Source organism: Hemiscyllium ocellatum, chromosome 7 (genome assembly GCF_020745735.1).
Source record: "Hemiscyllium ocellatum isolate sHemOce1 chromosome 7, sHemOce1.pat.X.cur, whole genome shotgun sequence".
NCBI lineage: Eukaryota > Metazoa > Chordata > Chondrichthyes > Orectolobiformes > Hemiscylliidae > Hemiscyllium > Hemiscyllium ocellatum.
The window spans coordinates 99083424-99098836 of NC_083407.1; the positions used below are offsets into that span (position 1 = coordinate 99083424).

Genomic DNA, 15413 nt, shown 5'->3' on the forward strand with positions numbered 1-15413 from the left:
CCCTCTGGGAGTAGGGGCAGGTCGTTCGGGATGCACGTTAATAATCCCTAGCCTGTGCACAGACAGGCTCTCTCTTACACACACAAGAAAATAAAGGACAACCACTTTCCAGCTGCCCCCCTTGCTGTGCGGAGGCTGGGGAGCAGAGGTCCAGTTAGACTGGGAATTCGCCCCACTCCTCAATAATCTTCCCTCCTTCAATATCACTTTGCACCAATTATATTCCAGAGGAGAGATTCCTGAAGCCGTGTGGAAACGGAGCTTAATCAACAGTGCGCCTGGCTTTAGGACCCAGGGGGATTGCACAACCCGGGGCAGTGAGAGTTAATAGCTGGCTGCCCGCCTCCTCCTGTTTCTTCTCTCTCAGTTCTGGTTCTCCTTGAGTCAGCTGTTCAGTTAGTATCAGGCTCCACGTTTGGGGAGAGAGCCCCATCCTCTTTCAGCTGTGTGTGAGCCTCCCGGCAGTTGTACAGAGAGAGAGAGAGAGAGACATGCCTGTGGGGAGGTGAGTGCACCCCTTTTCACTGGGGTTCATGGTGCTCTGATCAGACCTGGGGCGGGGGGAAATCCATTGCCACTCTCCTGCATGGAAACCTTCTTCCCCTGCAGCTGCAAGTGTGGGGCTGGTGAGTCTCAAAGTCAGTTTCTCTCCTGTTTTCCCTATTGCAGGTGCTGCTGCTGCTGGTGGTGGAAATCCGCGATATTCATTGCCCTGTCTCTCAGTGTTCCTGGAGTCACTACAGATTCAGGTAAAATAAAAACGCCTGTTTGTGTGTGTGGGAAGACTTGCAATTGTTTAACCAACTCTCCTCAAACTAAGACGTCCTGCATTAGCAGAAAAGCTGAGAAGTTAATCACTCTTGCTGAGCAGTTTCAGAGAGGGGCGGGTTTGCAAACAAAGTGTTTTTAAAAAACAAAAAAAAATCTGCAAGCCTTCTGGTCGAGCTTGTGCTGAGGAAGGGGGCAGTGGGACTGAGGAAGGCTCTGGGTGTCTGTAGCTGCAGCACTCACTCTCGCTCAGAAAGCACCCCCACCCCAGCAAATGGGGAAAACGCACGGTTTTAGTTTTAGTTTTAATTTTGGGTGGGGTGGGGGTGGTGAGAGATAACGGGAATATGCCAGGCACCGTCTTTTCCCCGAAACATTTGGTCAATTTTTACCTGAATTTTCAGATGTATTTTTTCCACACGACTCAAAGGTGGAGTGAGTAGAAACCGACCGTTCTGCCTCACGGATGGATGCTGGGGGTAGGATTCCCCCCCCCCCCCCCCCCCATAACAAGCTGCTTGTGCAATTCTTTGGCTTTGCCTTAAGTGTATCAGTAACTTGTGGCTGATGACTCTTCACCCCCCCCCCCCCATACTGCTGAATTCCTTACTGGATCTATCAGTGAGCTGTGCCACACTCCAGACTCATTCTGGGCAGCAGACTCTCAGGGGGACATGCTGGGGGGACATTCTTGATGGGGTCAGACAGCCCCAGAAGACTCAACGTCGATTCTCCTGCTCCTGGGATGCTGCCTGACCTGCTGTGCTTTTCCAGCACCACTCCGATCTAAACTCTGGTTTCCAGCCTCTGCAGTCCTCACTTTTGCCCTGTGGGAGTTCCTGGCTCGTGCCTGACCCAAATGGGGACGGTTATTATCGAGATGGCCCCGCGTGTACTGAGGGACTCTGGGACTAGGAGAGTGAGTGCCCCAGCCTCCAGACAGCTCCTCAATGCAGGCCGCACACCCCCCTCCACACACACACACACACACACACACCACCCCGGCGTGTGGCAGAGTCTGCAGGTCACACATTGAGCTTCTTCACTGTCTCCGACAGAACCCATCCAACTGCAGTGCAAGCAAGTCACCCTCGGATAGCCAGGGACTGTTTATAAAGGAGATGGTTAGCACTGCTGCCTCACAGCACTAGGGTCCCAGGTTCAATTCCCACCTCAGGCGACTGACTGTGTGGAGTTTGCACATTCTCCCCGTGTCTGCGTGGGTTTCCTCCGGGTGCTCCGGTTTTCACCCACAGTCCAAAGATGTGCGGGTCAGGTGAATTGGCCATGCTAAATTGCCCATAGTGTTAGGAGCATTAGTCAGATGGAGATGGGTCTGGGTGGGTTACTCTTTGAAGGGTTGGTACAGACTGTTTGGGCCAAAGGGCCTGTTTCCACACTGTATGGAATCTAATCTAATCCAGGTGCTCACAACTCCATCTGCTGCGCTTCTGCCCTCCCTCCCTTGTGCAGGGGCCTTCTCCATAGTTGCCCCACTCTTAATGTGAAAGGTCTCTGGGCCACCCCTCAAAAGGCAGCAAGAGGCTTTACTGCTAACTGTTTCCTCAGGCATCCATGTCAATCTCTTTCCCTGCACCCTTTCACACTCTAGCTGGGATTGCTGATCCACCCAAGGTGCTCATCAGCACCGTCTCATTTGCCATTCGCTTTGGAAATCTCTCTCTTAGTTTCAGTTGCTAAAGCTCAGCAGGGGAAGGTCATCGATATCAAGGAGAAGCTGCAGTAGATCTCCCGTCAGCCAAGTGCGCTCGCGTTGTGTTGAATTTTACATTTGAACACCTGTGAATGGACAGGCTCAGGGACAAGCTGTGAGGGCTTTTCATTGCTGAGAACCAGCTCCTTACCAGAGGAGCAGCTGCCAAAAAGGATCTGTCCTTTCTACTTATGGGGCTGATGTTTCTCTGATTGATCGCCCCTACAGTAGAATTTACCCCTTTTGGAGATTTTTGAGGGAGAATTAACCTGTCAACCTCTTATATTTTCAGCCCTGGTCATTTCTGCTGTAGGTGAACTTGCAGTGTGCCAATTGTCTGGCATTTCTGCATACATAACAATGAGACTTACTTGAAAACTGCTCCATTTGATTGGAAAGGGCTTTGGGATTTCCTGAAGCTATCTAAATTGTTTTAGAAATGTAGATTACTCCTTTCTTTTTGGAGAACTGGATTCCACGATGTTTCTTTACGAACTGGTGGTTGACACCCTCCCTCCCATGTCTCTATCTCTTAAGAGGTTTTTGATAACATGGACTTTGATTTGTTGGTCCATGGTTACATTTGGCAATATATTGTAATGTTTGCTGTTGTCTTTAGCTTCTGGCTGGTCAGGAGGCTCTGCTGCTCTTGCTGTAGATATGATGCAAGGATTTGCAAATTGATAACCCACTTGCTTGCCCCCTATTTGACCTTTGGGTCTTGCAGTGCCACCTGAACGAGGAACCTCTGGGTGAGAGGTCAGCGTGGCTGACTGACTGCAGGGTGGTGTTCACTACCCAGGGGCTGATCCGGAACACACACTTTTCTTTGGTTCTCTTGTGAGGTATAGGGGTGGCTGAGCCGGCCAGTGTTGGTTGCCCGTTCCTAAATGCCCTTCCCCAGGCGGTGGTGAGCTGCCATCCATGTGACACAGGCACAGCTGCTGGCAAAGGGAGTCCCAGCACTTTGACCTAACAACAGTGAAGGACCTGCAAGGCGTCCAAATCCGGATGGAGTGTGGCTTTGAGGGGTCACTTGCTGGAGATGGTGCTCCCGTGACCTTCTGGGTGGTACTTGTCACAGGTTTGGAAGGTGGTGATCGAGCTCTTGCTGTGATGTGGAATGAAGATTGGGGCACACTGTTGCTGCTGCAATGCATTGGTGATGGAAGGAGCAGCCATTGAAGGCGGTGGGTGGAGTGTCAATTGAATGGGCCTCTTTGTGCCGAACCCTTTGAGTGTTATTGGAGCTGTTCCCATCCAGGCACGGTGTGCCTTGCAGACAGTGGCCAGGCTTTTGGGATTCCGAAGGGGTGGTGTTGTGGGCATGGGAGAAGGGTCTACATGTCACACTCCGAAGTTCATCTGCAATCGAAGAAGTGTACTTGTCAGGAGGGCTCAGGAGATGTGATGTCTGAATGCTCTAGCGTGTAAGAATGTATCCGAGCGTTCATGATTAAGGTTTGGATCTGGTAGCTGGCTGAGATTTCTAAAGCCGCATGTCTGCCTGGGCCTTTCCATTTCCGATGCAGGTCTCTGTCTTCCTATTGACAGCTAGGTTCGGAGCTGGCTCATTCAAAACTAATGGGATACAAATGCTCACAGACTCCTCCTACACTGCACTCCGCACAGCAACAACCTGCATTTATGTTGCACAGCCTGTATTCATTGTCATTACACATCCTGAGGGGCACTCAGTGTGAGCTTCAGCAGGTTATTTGATGTTGGTCCAAATACAGAGTTAGACAACTGGTCTGAAGCTTAGTCATAGAATGAAATATGAAGGAGTGCCTTAAGGGGATGGGTGAATGGTACCGACGTTTCGGGAGGGAATTCCAGAGTTCAGGCTTTCGGCAACTGGAGACTGACCTGCTGATGATGGAACCAATGGAGGTTGTGAGGACTCGAGGTCAGACCTTGAGGAATGCAGATACTATGCAGAAGTTGGACAGTGGTGCAGGGGTTTATGGAGGAGAGATCAAGCAAGGCCGTGCAGCTCTTCCTGATGAGGAGCCAGTGTAGTCAGTGAACACGCTGAGGTTTGTTGGGGGTATTGGGGTTGTTTAGAGGAGATTGGAGTCACCGGCAGTCGCTCGCAGTAGAGAGTGACTCTTTTCCCCACTCAGGGTGAGTCTGTAGGTCGATGTACAGACCGATGGGGCTACCACAGGCTCTGTTACACTTGGAGCAGAAGGTGGTCGTGGGGAAGGGTGATTGGGTTTTTGGTATGGCGGTGTGCTCCTTTTGCTGTTTTCGCTTGGCTTCCACTTGTTCCCAACGGCAAATCCCGAGGTGATCGACGCCTTCCTGGACACGTTAGATGGTCTTGGGCCAGTGATTTCCAGGTGCTGGTGGGAATGCCACACTTCGACAGTATCACTGAATCACTTCCTTAGTCCACCTGGGGCTCACCTGCTGTTTCAAAGCTGGGATTAGAACAGCTGCTCAGGAAGTCTCCTGTTGGTCATGCGCTTCGACGTGCACAGCCCATCGTACCTATCAAGGGTGGTCAGTGCCTTGATGCTGGGGATATTGATCGAGGACGCTGTTGGTGCTGCCTTCTTCCCAGTGGGTTTGCAGGATATTGCACAGGCAGCATTGACGGGACAGCTCCAGTTCTGCTGTAAGTTGGAGGGTGGTGTCCTCAATGAACTGAGCTTGGTTAAAATCGTAATATAGCATAAGAGTTTTGAACAAACTCATTACTGAGAGTATAGCTTCTGTGTAGAAATCAGTCCAGACTCCTGTTCAACAGGCAGCCAAACATAAATTCCTTGCCAAAGATCCGCTTGGATTATGTTGGAATGTAATCCAATTTCCCCACAGTTTGTCTGTGTATATCCTCAATGAGATTGTGTATGTTGGCTTAGAGTTTAATGGTTGCTGAAGAGGATAACTGGGCACTGAACTGAAAATACTAGCTTCAAATATCGCATTGTTAGTGGGATTAACAGGTGGTAATGTTGGCTCAGTGGTAATGGAGCTGGACTAGTAATCCAGAGGTCTCGGGTTAATGTTCTGGGGATATAAAATGCAAATCCCACCACAGCAAAAAATAAATCTGGAGATTAATATCAAACTAGTCTCCGTAATGATTCACTAATGACTTTGGAGAAAGAGTTCTGCAGGGCAAATTTCTACCAGACCCACAGAAATGAGGCTGACTCTTAACTGCTTTCAGAACTGCCTTAGTGGGTCACACAGCTTTAAGGCAGATGGGGATGGGTAACAAATGCTGGCCCTTGTGATTGACGCCCACGTCCCATGAATGAATGAATGAAGAAAAACAAAACCTATTAGTCATTCTTCTGAAGCAGATTAGTTAATAGCATAAACAGCAATTCATTTCCTTTTTTCTTTAATGGCAACCTGTAGTTCTGTTGTATCTTATTAATGTTTCGCAATGTAAAATGTGTGGAATCCCTTTGGGGACTGCTGATGGTTATGGAGTGTCTCGTACTTCAGTTCCTGTGACTAAGTCTCAAGTACACAAAATGATTACTGGCATCGGACAGTCACTATGTTTTGCTAGCCCCCCAAATGGTTATGTGAACAAACATCTTTATGCGGCTTTTCATTTTTTTTTTGCTGGGTGACAAGATTATGGTAAGTGAAACACGTCTTACTGAAAGCCAAGTGCTGAAGGATGGAACCGGGGCCAATCTCTGCACAACATATATTTACAGAACCATGTGGCTAACCTATGCCTTCTCACCTGCACGTCACAATCTTTGGTTTGTTCCATTTTACAGTGACCTAAATGTACCCTAACAAAAACAGAAATTGCTGGGAAAGCTCAGTAGGTCTGTGGAGAGAAATCAGAGTTAACATTTCGGGTTGACCCGAAACGGTAACTCTGATTTCTCTCCACAGTTGCTGCCAGACCCGCTGAGCTTTTCCAGCAATTTCTGTTTTTGTTTCTGTTTTGGAACATCCACAGATTTTTTGGTTTTTAAATAAACCACTAGTCAAGGCAACTTTATACTGTGAAATGTACTTGTACTTATTATTGGTAAGGTTTGAATGGTGTTAATCTTCCCCTTCCTCCCTGCATATGCGTTGGATATATTTGGAAGGAGTTGCATTTCATACAATGTTTTTCATGACCTTGGGACGTCCCACAACATTGTACAGCAGATGAGATATTTTTGAAATGGACTGTCTGCTGTATCTTGGGAAACATGTCAAATAACTTGTGAAAAGCAAACTCTCACGAAAAGCAATGTGAAAATGATCAGTTCGTTTTGGCGATGTTAGTTGAGGGATGGGGATTGACCACAGGGCACACTGCGGTACCCCAAAATTTTTTATACTTTTTATTCCATCGTCACTTGGGGGCTTTAGCTTAGTGTCTCCCTGGAAAGAAATAATCTAAGCTCTGAGTGTAGTTTGAATTTTGTTCTTAAAGCCCTGAACCTGCAGCTTTCTGCATAGTGACGCTGAGTCGTGTTCATGTTTAAACTTGTACGAAAACTGAGGTTCATCCACTTGTTAGCCCAGGATGGACTGAGGTGAAGTATTCTGTGTGTCTGTGTATATGTTCTCTGCAGCAGTGACTAAGTTTCTCCTCTTGTCGCCCATCTCTCTGTTCCGAATGACTTTTGCTCCTACCTCTACCAAAGGACCCAATGTGTCTCCGTGTGGTTGCCAACTCTGTGGCTGGACACTTCCCAGGGGATGGTGTGGAAATAAGAACCATGGGGAATCAGGGACTTGGTTCTTCTCTTTCCCCCCCATCTGTAGACCCTTTAGGTAGCAGAAAGATCCCAACCCCATTTCCCTAACCCAGGGCCAGGTTGCAAAACAAATTAACTTGCAAAGTTCTTCATAAGAATGCGGGAAAAATTTAGAGAGCAAATATAATCTAAGGAGGGTTTGTGACTCTGTCTAACACTTGTACCAGTAATAATGCATTCCATTCCATCTGTTGTAGATTGGTGCTGGGATTACACTGGGAAGAGGGAGGACAGCAACTGGTTCACAGGACAGTGACAATAAAATAGAACCATTCCTGATTCTTCAATAGTGCAAGGACTTGCTGCTATGGCCCTGTTCTCTCGTGTGGGGGATCTGTGAGATCACTTCTGGAGTTACCCAGAGAGCAGAATACTTAAGCCAGGCTACATTGTCAGCAGGGTCATAGACCAACCTCCACTTCCCCACTCAGTCAGTTGCAGTCTCTCTTTTAACTTCCTCCGCCTTCTCAAAATATGAATGGGTAAACTACCAATCCTATTGAAACCTGTCAAAACCTCGTTCAATCCGAGTCCTCCTCGTTTCCTGTTTGGGTGAAGGAGGTTTGAATTTGATTGGGTGTTGCCACACTAGGCACATGTTTTTTCTAAACTCTCCATGAATGTTTGCTTGGGCCAATGGGAGATGGATAGATCCTCATTCCTGGGGACCACTGGTTATTTGCAGGAGGTTGGCAGTCCCCATTTTGCCTCAGAATGGCCCGCCCTCCTGTCTCTGCAAGCTCATCGTGCAGTCTGAAGGTCACTGACTGACACTGGCCCCCAGCCCAACGGCCCTTTGGTTTGAAAGTTCTCGCATTCCTTTTTATGGCCACCATCATCCCACAACCACTCCAACTCTCTGCAGACCTCCAGGTCAGGTCTCCTTGCACAATCGCTGGTTTTAATGACCCTGCCATCGGTGGCCCTGTGTTTGTGCAGGCTGACCCTGAGCTGTGGTACATATTCATTCTCTCTGTCTCTCTGTCTCTCTGTCTCTGTCTCTCTGTCTCTGTCTCTGTCTCTCTGTCTCTGTCTCTCTGTCTCTGTCTCTCTGTCTCTGTCTCTCTGTGTCTCTCTCTCTCTCTCTCTCTCTCATAACTTTACATTGAGAGTGATATAAGAGGAGGTGATGTCTGACTAGCATTGCTGCTGCACTATTAATCTGGGGAGCCGGTTTTGAATCCTGCCATAGCAGATGGTGGAATTTGAATTCAATAAAATTCTGGAATTAAGAGTCTAATGACGACCATGAATCCATTGCCAATTGTTGGGAAAACCCATCTGGTTTGCTCCTGCCCTTTAGGGAAGGAAACTGCCATCCTTACCTGGTCTGGTCTACCCGTGACCCCACAACAATATGCTTGGCTGTTAACTGCCCGATGGGCAATAAATGCTGGCCAAGCCAAGCCCCATCCTCATCCCATGAATAAATAAAACAAAGGCTTGTTAGATAATTTTCCTTTGGGGCATTCTGCGATGTGAAGAGTGTGTTATGTGAGGAGTTTAAAAAGTGCTATTGAGATGCGAGCTGTTGCGGTGGCTGGGGGTACGAGTTGTGCACATTTGCCGATGCGATGCTGAGAGCAGTGTGCCTTAGTCCTTGCTGTGTCGGGTATTGTGCTGTTAACTGAGGAGCCACGATTGCCCTGTGAATGGAGAATTCAATGTTAACTTCATGAAAGGATTGCTATGTGGAAGGCGGGCTTAGCTGACCTTTCGTTATCAGCACAGTCGGGATCACCCTGAGTGATGGAGTAAATCCTTTTGAGTGAGGCCAGAGATATGTCCTGACTTGCACTAAGGAGGATTATGGCAGTCTTTCCCAAACCTTATAATTCACATTTCTCTACATCTTCAGGAGGCTTGGGGAGATTAATTGTGGCTAAAAGCGACCATGTGGGGACATTCATCAGGTCCCCTTGCATATTTAAACAATAAAAACTTTTCAAGGGGTTGTACTCCAATTGACCTCATGACGCTAGTTGTGGTGAACGTGCATTTTTTTTTAATGGTTCCATTTAACAGTCTTCATCTTTACAAACCGATTTATTCCTGTCAACAAGAGCCCTTTGTGACAATGGCTGAGGTCACTGCTGCATCGACATTTACGTTTGGAATGAGTGGAATTGCTCCCCATTGACTAAAACTCCTTCTGGGCTTGTTTTCAAAGTCAGAGTGACCTTCCCTCAGCTCAGCCCCCTTTCTAACCTGCAGGCCCAGCAGTGAGTGCAGTACACTTGCCATGGACGTAGACACACTCATTCACAATCAGTTGTTTCTTTTGGATAGGGTTGCCTTGCCAAGCTCCACACTGATAAGGGCAATTGGGATAACGTGGTGTGGGCCTGACATATTCATTGAGATTTTGTTGCATGGGGTCCTAGGGAGTGTTGCTGAACAAAGAGACCTTGGAGTGCAGGTTCATAGCTCCTTGAAAGTGGAGTCGCAGATAGATAGGATAGTGAAGGTGGTGTTTGGTGTGCTTTCCTTTATTGGTCAGCACCTTGAGTATAGGAGTTGGGAGGTCATGTTGCGGCTGTTCAGGACATTGGTTTGGCCACTTTTGGACTACTGTATTCAATTCTGGTCTCCCTGCTATAGGAAAGATGCTGTTAAACTAGAAAGGGTTCAGAAAAGATTTACAAGGATGTTGCCAGGGTTGGAGGGTTTGAGCTACAGGGAGAGGCTGAACAGGCTGGGGCTGTTTTCCCTGGAGCATCAGAGGCTGAGGGTTGACCTTATAGAGGTTTGTTGGATCATGAGGAGCATGAATGGGATGAATAACCAAGGTTTTTTTTTATCCCTGGCATGAGGAGTCCAAAACTAGAGGGCACAGGTTTAGGGTGAGAGGAGAGAGACTTAAAAGGGACCTAAGGGGCAACTTTTTCCATGCAGAGGGTGGTACGTGTATGGGATGAGTTACCAGAGGAAGTGGTGGAAGTTGGTACAATTACAGCATTTAAAAGGTATATGAATAGGAAGGGTTTGGAGGGATTTGGGCCAAATGCTGACAAATGGGACTAGATTAATTTAGGATATCTGATCGCAATGGACAAGTTGGTCTGTTTCCATGCTGTGCATCTCCATGACTCTACGCTCATTGCTATAGGCACCCGGTGTTCTACTGGGACCCACTGGAGTCAGGGAGTAACAGTAATAAGAATTACATACTTGCATTTTGCATTTCCTTAATCCCTAATGCACCTTCAGACATTTTAGTGTTATCAGACAGGAGACATGATTCCAGGCTGCCTAAGGGGTGGCTGATGGCTCGCTGGAAGAGGTGGGTTTTAAGGAAGGTCTTTGAGGAGCAAATGGAAGTGGAGAGGATTCAGGAGGGAATTCCAGAGCCTACAGCCCAAGCAACTGAAGGAGGGTTGCAAATAGCAGATCGAGGGACACTGCAGAATGCTAAAAGAGTCCGCAGTGAAATGTGCAGACCTCTTAAGACCTTGCAGGCTTCTAGAGGTCAAGGGTGAGGCTGTGGCGAGATTTGAAAACCGGGGAGAGAATTGCCATCTCATGGCAACGCTGGGGTGGGCAGCCTGCGTAGGTCAACGAGGTCGGTGGGAGTAGGGTGTACTTGATGTGGTCGAATGCGGTACAGATGATGGAGTGTGAACTACAAGTGTTTTTTAAGAAACCGTTACCCTGGCATTTATTCGTAAGACCGCTGCACTCCATACAACCCGAGGGCTCACTCAGTCACCAGATTCCCTTAGAAACATGTGGCTGATGTCCAGTCACTTCCCTGCCACGGAGTAGAGGTTTAAGACCTGCAGCAGGACGTGAAGGTTATGGAGAGTACTTGCTCGTTTTACCTGCAAATCCTACAGTGGGTGATAAGACAGTCTCCCGATCAATAGAATTGCGCCCCTTTAAGCTAAAGGCTCTGGTGACAGGCTGGTGACCTGTTGCAGGATAACGTAACTATGGCAACAGACAAAAGCCCAGGCTTTGTCTGCCTCATGTGCCCCTAAGCCCGGGAAAGGCTCTAAGTAAGCACTCCTTTTTGAATAATTTACTCCCCCCTTCACTTCTGCATCTGTTCATTCTTAAGTGAATTGTTTGCACGGATCTTCTTATCACCAAGTTCAGCTCTGTCTCCCCCACCCCCAGCATAGCATTCCACACTCGAGATTGGGGGGGGGGGGGGGGGATCTGAAATATTTCTGCCTCTGTCGGCAGATATGTCAGAACCTGGGCTAACAGGAGATCAGCAATTAAGAGCCTCCTCTCCGTCAATGAGCACTTTTCAGTGCTGCAGGATGAGAATTCCTGACTCCTTTTTTCCAGGACCTATCTGCTTGTTGCAGCTGGGTGGTCAGATAAGGAGCAATGACAGCTTAAATCTGTCAGGGGTATTGCTCGCTCTGTCTGTCTCTCTTTCTTTTAACATTTTTGAGATGCTTTGTGTGCGCGTGGTTTGCATGGATTGCAAATATCCTCCCTCCACGCAGTCGTGAGCTACCTTTTATAGATGCACAATCTCCAACAGCATCCAACAACTTATTTTCCCTCGATCCCGTTCTCCTGATACTTAAGGAGAGCATCTCCTCCACTGCCAACCGCCGCCTGGAGGAGGAACGCCTCGTCTTCGGCCTTGGGACCCTCCAACCACACGGGCTCAGTGTCGATTTCACGAGTTTCCTCATCTCCCCTCACCCCACTTTTACCCAGATCCAACCCTCCAACTCGGCACCGCCCTCTTGAAGTGTCCTACCTGTCCATCTTCCTTCCCACTTACCTGCTCCGCCCTCCTCTCTGAACCATCCCCATCGCCCCCCCCATCCACATTCATCTACCTATCGCATTCCCAGCTACCGCCCCCGCTCCCCCCAATTCCATTCCCCCTCCCACTTATCTCTCAGCCCCCTTGCAGCCCATCCTACCCCCCCGATGAAGAGCTTATGCTCAAGCCATTGACTCTCCCCACCCTCAGATGCTGCTTGACCTGCTGTGCTTTTCCAGCACCACACCCTTTGACTCTGATCTCCAGCATCTGCACAGTGCTCCCTTGCTCCCGGAGGGTACCTGGTGTTGGCTGTAGATCAGTGTGATTGTCGTCCCAGTCCCGAGTCCTGAATTTCGACTGTGTTGTCTGGGCCCAAGTTGGCTTGCTTCCTCGGCCCGCATTGCAAGAGGCTGTCTCTGGTTTTCTCCTCCTTCCTTCCACCGTGGGATGCCTTGGGGCCTGGCTGACTGGGGAGAGATGGGGGAGGGGGACCTTGGCTGGGCGGCTAACCCAGAGGGCTGGCCTTTGGGACCCTGCCTCAGCCCAGCCTGATATTGGTTCAAACGTCAGTGCCTCTGCCTCTTAGAGCTGCAGCCAACTCAGGATGGAGTGAGGTGGGGGGAAAGGGGCAAGAAGAGCTTTTTATGGTGTCAGTGAAGATGGCCAAGGGAAGTCTGTTTGGTTGACACTAGACAGATGGCTTCATAGAATCCCTACTGTTGTGGAAACAGGCCCTTCAGCCCAACAAGTCCACACCGACCCTCTGAAGAGTAACCCAGTCTTGGACTAATGCACCTAACCTACACATCCCTGCACACTGTGGGCAATTTAGCATGGCCCATTCACCTAACCTGCGCATCTTTGGACTGTGGGAGGAAACCCAACCCAGGCATTGGGAGAATGTGCAAACACTGCGAAGATAGTTGCCTGAGGCTGGAATCGAACCCGGGTGCTGTGAGGCGGCAGTGCTAACCACCGAGCCCACTGTGCTGCCCTACTAGGTACCCTTCTGTTTGGGATTGCCAAACAGGATTGTGCCAGGCCGGTTCTGCTGTTGGGTGAATCTCCAGGATCGACAGGGCGCACTGGGCTGGACCTGGCCAGCATGACCCCCCTGATAGATCCCTGCGCAAGGAGGAGCCTATCTGTTTGAAATGCTCTGGCAGCAGCAGCGCTAAGGTAAACCTTGGCAAGAATCAACCTGCAGTTTTAATTCGGAGAAAAATGTGGCCAGGGTGAAAAGAAAGCAGAGAGGTGTAACCCAGGCTGACGGGTGCCCCAGAAACGACCCTTTGCAGCCAACAACAATAACTTGCATTTATGTGGTACCTTTATCCGCCGCCCACTGTCATGAGGCACTTCATAGGAGCGCTTCTAGTGGGTGAATTTAGTATCCGAGGGAAATATTAGCAAAAGAGGTAGAGTTCACAAAGAATCATTAAAGGGGGAGATTGAGGCAGCTATATTTAGGTAAGGAATTCCAGAGCTCTGGAATGAGACTAGGCCCAAATGGAAGTTGGCAAGGAGCTGGCTGATAGGCTGGTGCCTGTTAAGTGTGACTGACTGATATTGGGAGGACTGTCCCAGGCCTCTGTGCCTGTCAGGCTGCAGGTGAGAGCGCCTCATGTTGGTGCAGGTCCAGCCGTTGCTGGAGAGTTTGCCTGCTGCAGTAACCTGTAACCACCTCCTCTGCAGGCTCGTTTCAGCTTGACTACTGTCAGGAAAAGAAACTTTCCACTTGGGGACTTGGAGAGCAGGTTTCACTGACCGACCGCTGCCGGCCTCAGCTGAGCACTGTTTATAACCCAGGATGCTCTTCCTGAAATCCCGTGTACAGTCACCGCTTGAAGAGAGCTGACAGTCGGCGATTTTGCAAAGGAAAAGCCTCCCTGAACTCTGTTCCTGACTGGAATGGGAACGTTCCTGCTCAGTGATATAGGGGCACACACTGGGCCGTACACAAATCCTGGGTTGCCTGAAGCTTCATTCCTCTCGCTCTCCCAACTGAGCTATTCATTCCGCTGGGAATTCCTTTAGGCTCTGGCCGGGTATTCCATATATGGCCATTCTTTGCCTTCCCTCTCACGTCCCCCTGCTCCAAAAGACTTTCACTCTCTCCACACTCTGCTACTCCTCGAATTCACACCAGGGCCTTCATCCAGTCCAGCTATCCTCAGGATGAAAATCTCCCACTGCTTCAAATCGATCCCCTCGCTGTTGCTCTCACTCTCATGCTGTCTTCTCTTTCTCTATTTCTTTCCATCCTCCTCTTTTCTCCCTTCTTTCTTTTCTCTCTCTCTCTCTCTCACTCACTCACTCACTCACTCACTCACTCACTCACTCACTCACTCACTCTCTCACACTCTCACGCACGCTCACACACACTCTCACGCACGCTCACACACGCGCTCTCTCTCCATCTCTCCCTCTTTTGATGGCAGCACGTTGGACAATCCTGCTCTACCTTAGCATTCTTTCATTAGGGACTGTTAGTTACTGGAATACTGGAGGATGAAACCGAGTCATTGAGATTCACAGCACAGAAACAAGCCCTTCGGCCCAACTTGTATGCAGTGTTCTGGCACTCTGTCTGTGTTCCAGGAAGCATTAATCTTCAGTTCTACCGGGCAATCCAGAGAGGTCAGTGACTGCAGCTTCCATTGTCAGAATGACAATTGTGTGGAGGGCAGGGAACACGCAGCCAAGGGTGGCCTACTTTTACAGTCTGCGATCCACAATATTCACCGTAAACTGGGGCTGTAAATACCCCTGCTGTATGTCTGGCAGGGCTACAGAGAGAACCACCAACGAGCATACGTCCATGGTGTGGATCATGACCTTGGGTTGCTTTGAAGCACTTTCCAGCCAATTGTGCATTTTTGGAGCATGGAAAACCTGGCTCCCACAAACAACTAGTCGGTACATGTTTGTTTCGACCGCCTGCACTGGAAGCCATTCAGAGATCTTTCAGAAGACTCACCCTCGAATTGAAGGCTTTTTTCCAATGAGGTTTGGTAAGTTAGGCCCGACTATTCGTTAGGGTTTAGAAGAATGAGAGGTGACTTAATTGAGATGTGTAAGGTTCTGAGGGGGTTTGATATTGTCCAACCTGTGAGGATGTTTCTCCTCTGGGTGGGGCGGAGAATCTCTAACAAGAGGTGGGGGGGGGAGCAGAATTTTCAAAATGTTTACGTTGGGGGCAGAAGAGGCTGGTTCCAATGAAATGGGACTGGAGCATTCCATCTTCTCTCAAAATGTTGCGGAATTCTGTTTTCCCAAAGTCGTTGAATATATCCAAGGCCAAGCTGGAGAGACTTTTGAAATTTAGCAGCACCAAGGAAAGTGAAGTTAAGGGTACAATTAAATTAGCCACTATCTGACTGTTTGGCAAGTGGGATTAAGGGGCTGAATGGTCCACACTTGCTCTCTCCTTTGTAATTATTGGAAGGAGACTTCAAAA

At 48.9% G+C, this 15413-nt stretch overlaps 1 protein-coding gene across 1 annotated transcript in view; it reads left to right on the forward strand.

Annotated features, from left to right (window-relative positions):
* The first annotated feature begins 377 nt into the window (after positions 1 to 377).
* Positions 378 to 15413, forward strand: part of col18a1a (collagen type XVIII alpha 1 chain a) — a 307944-nt gene continuing 292908 nt past the window's right edge. Inside the window, exons 1-2 of the mRNA XM_060827580.1 lie at positions 378 to 505; positions 670 to 749. Of these exons, the coding sequence (XP_060683563.1) occupies positions 492 to 505; positions 670 to 749 (94 nt within the window). The 5' untranslated portion in view covers positions 378 to 491. The remainder of the gene's footprint in view (positions 506 to 669; positions 750 to 15413) is intronic.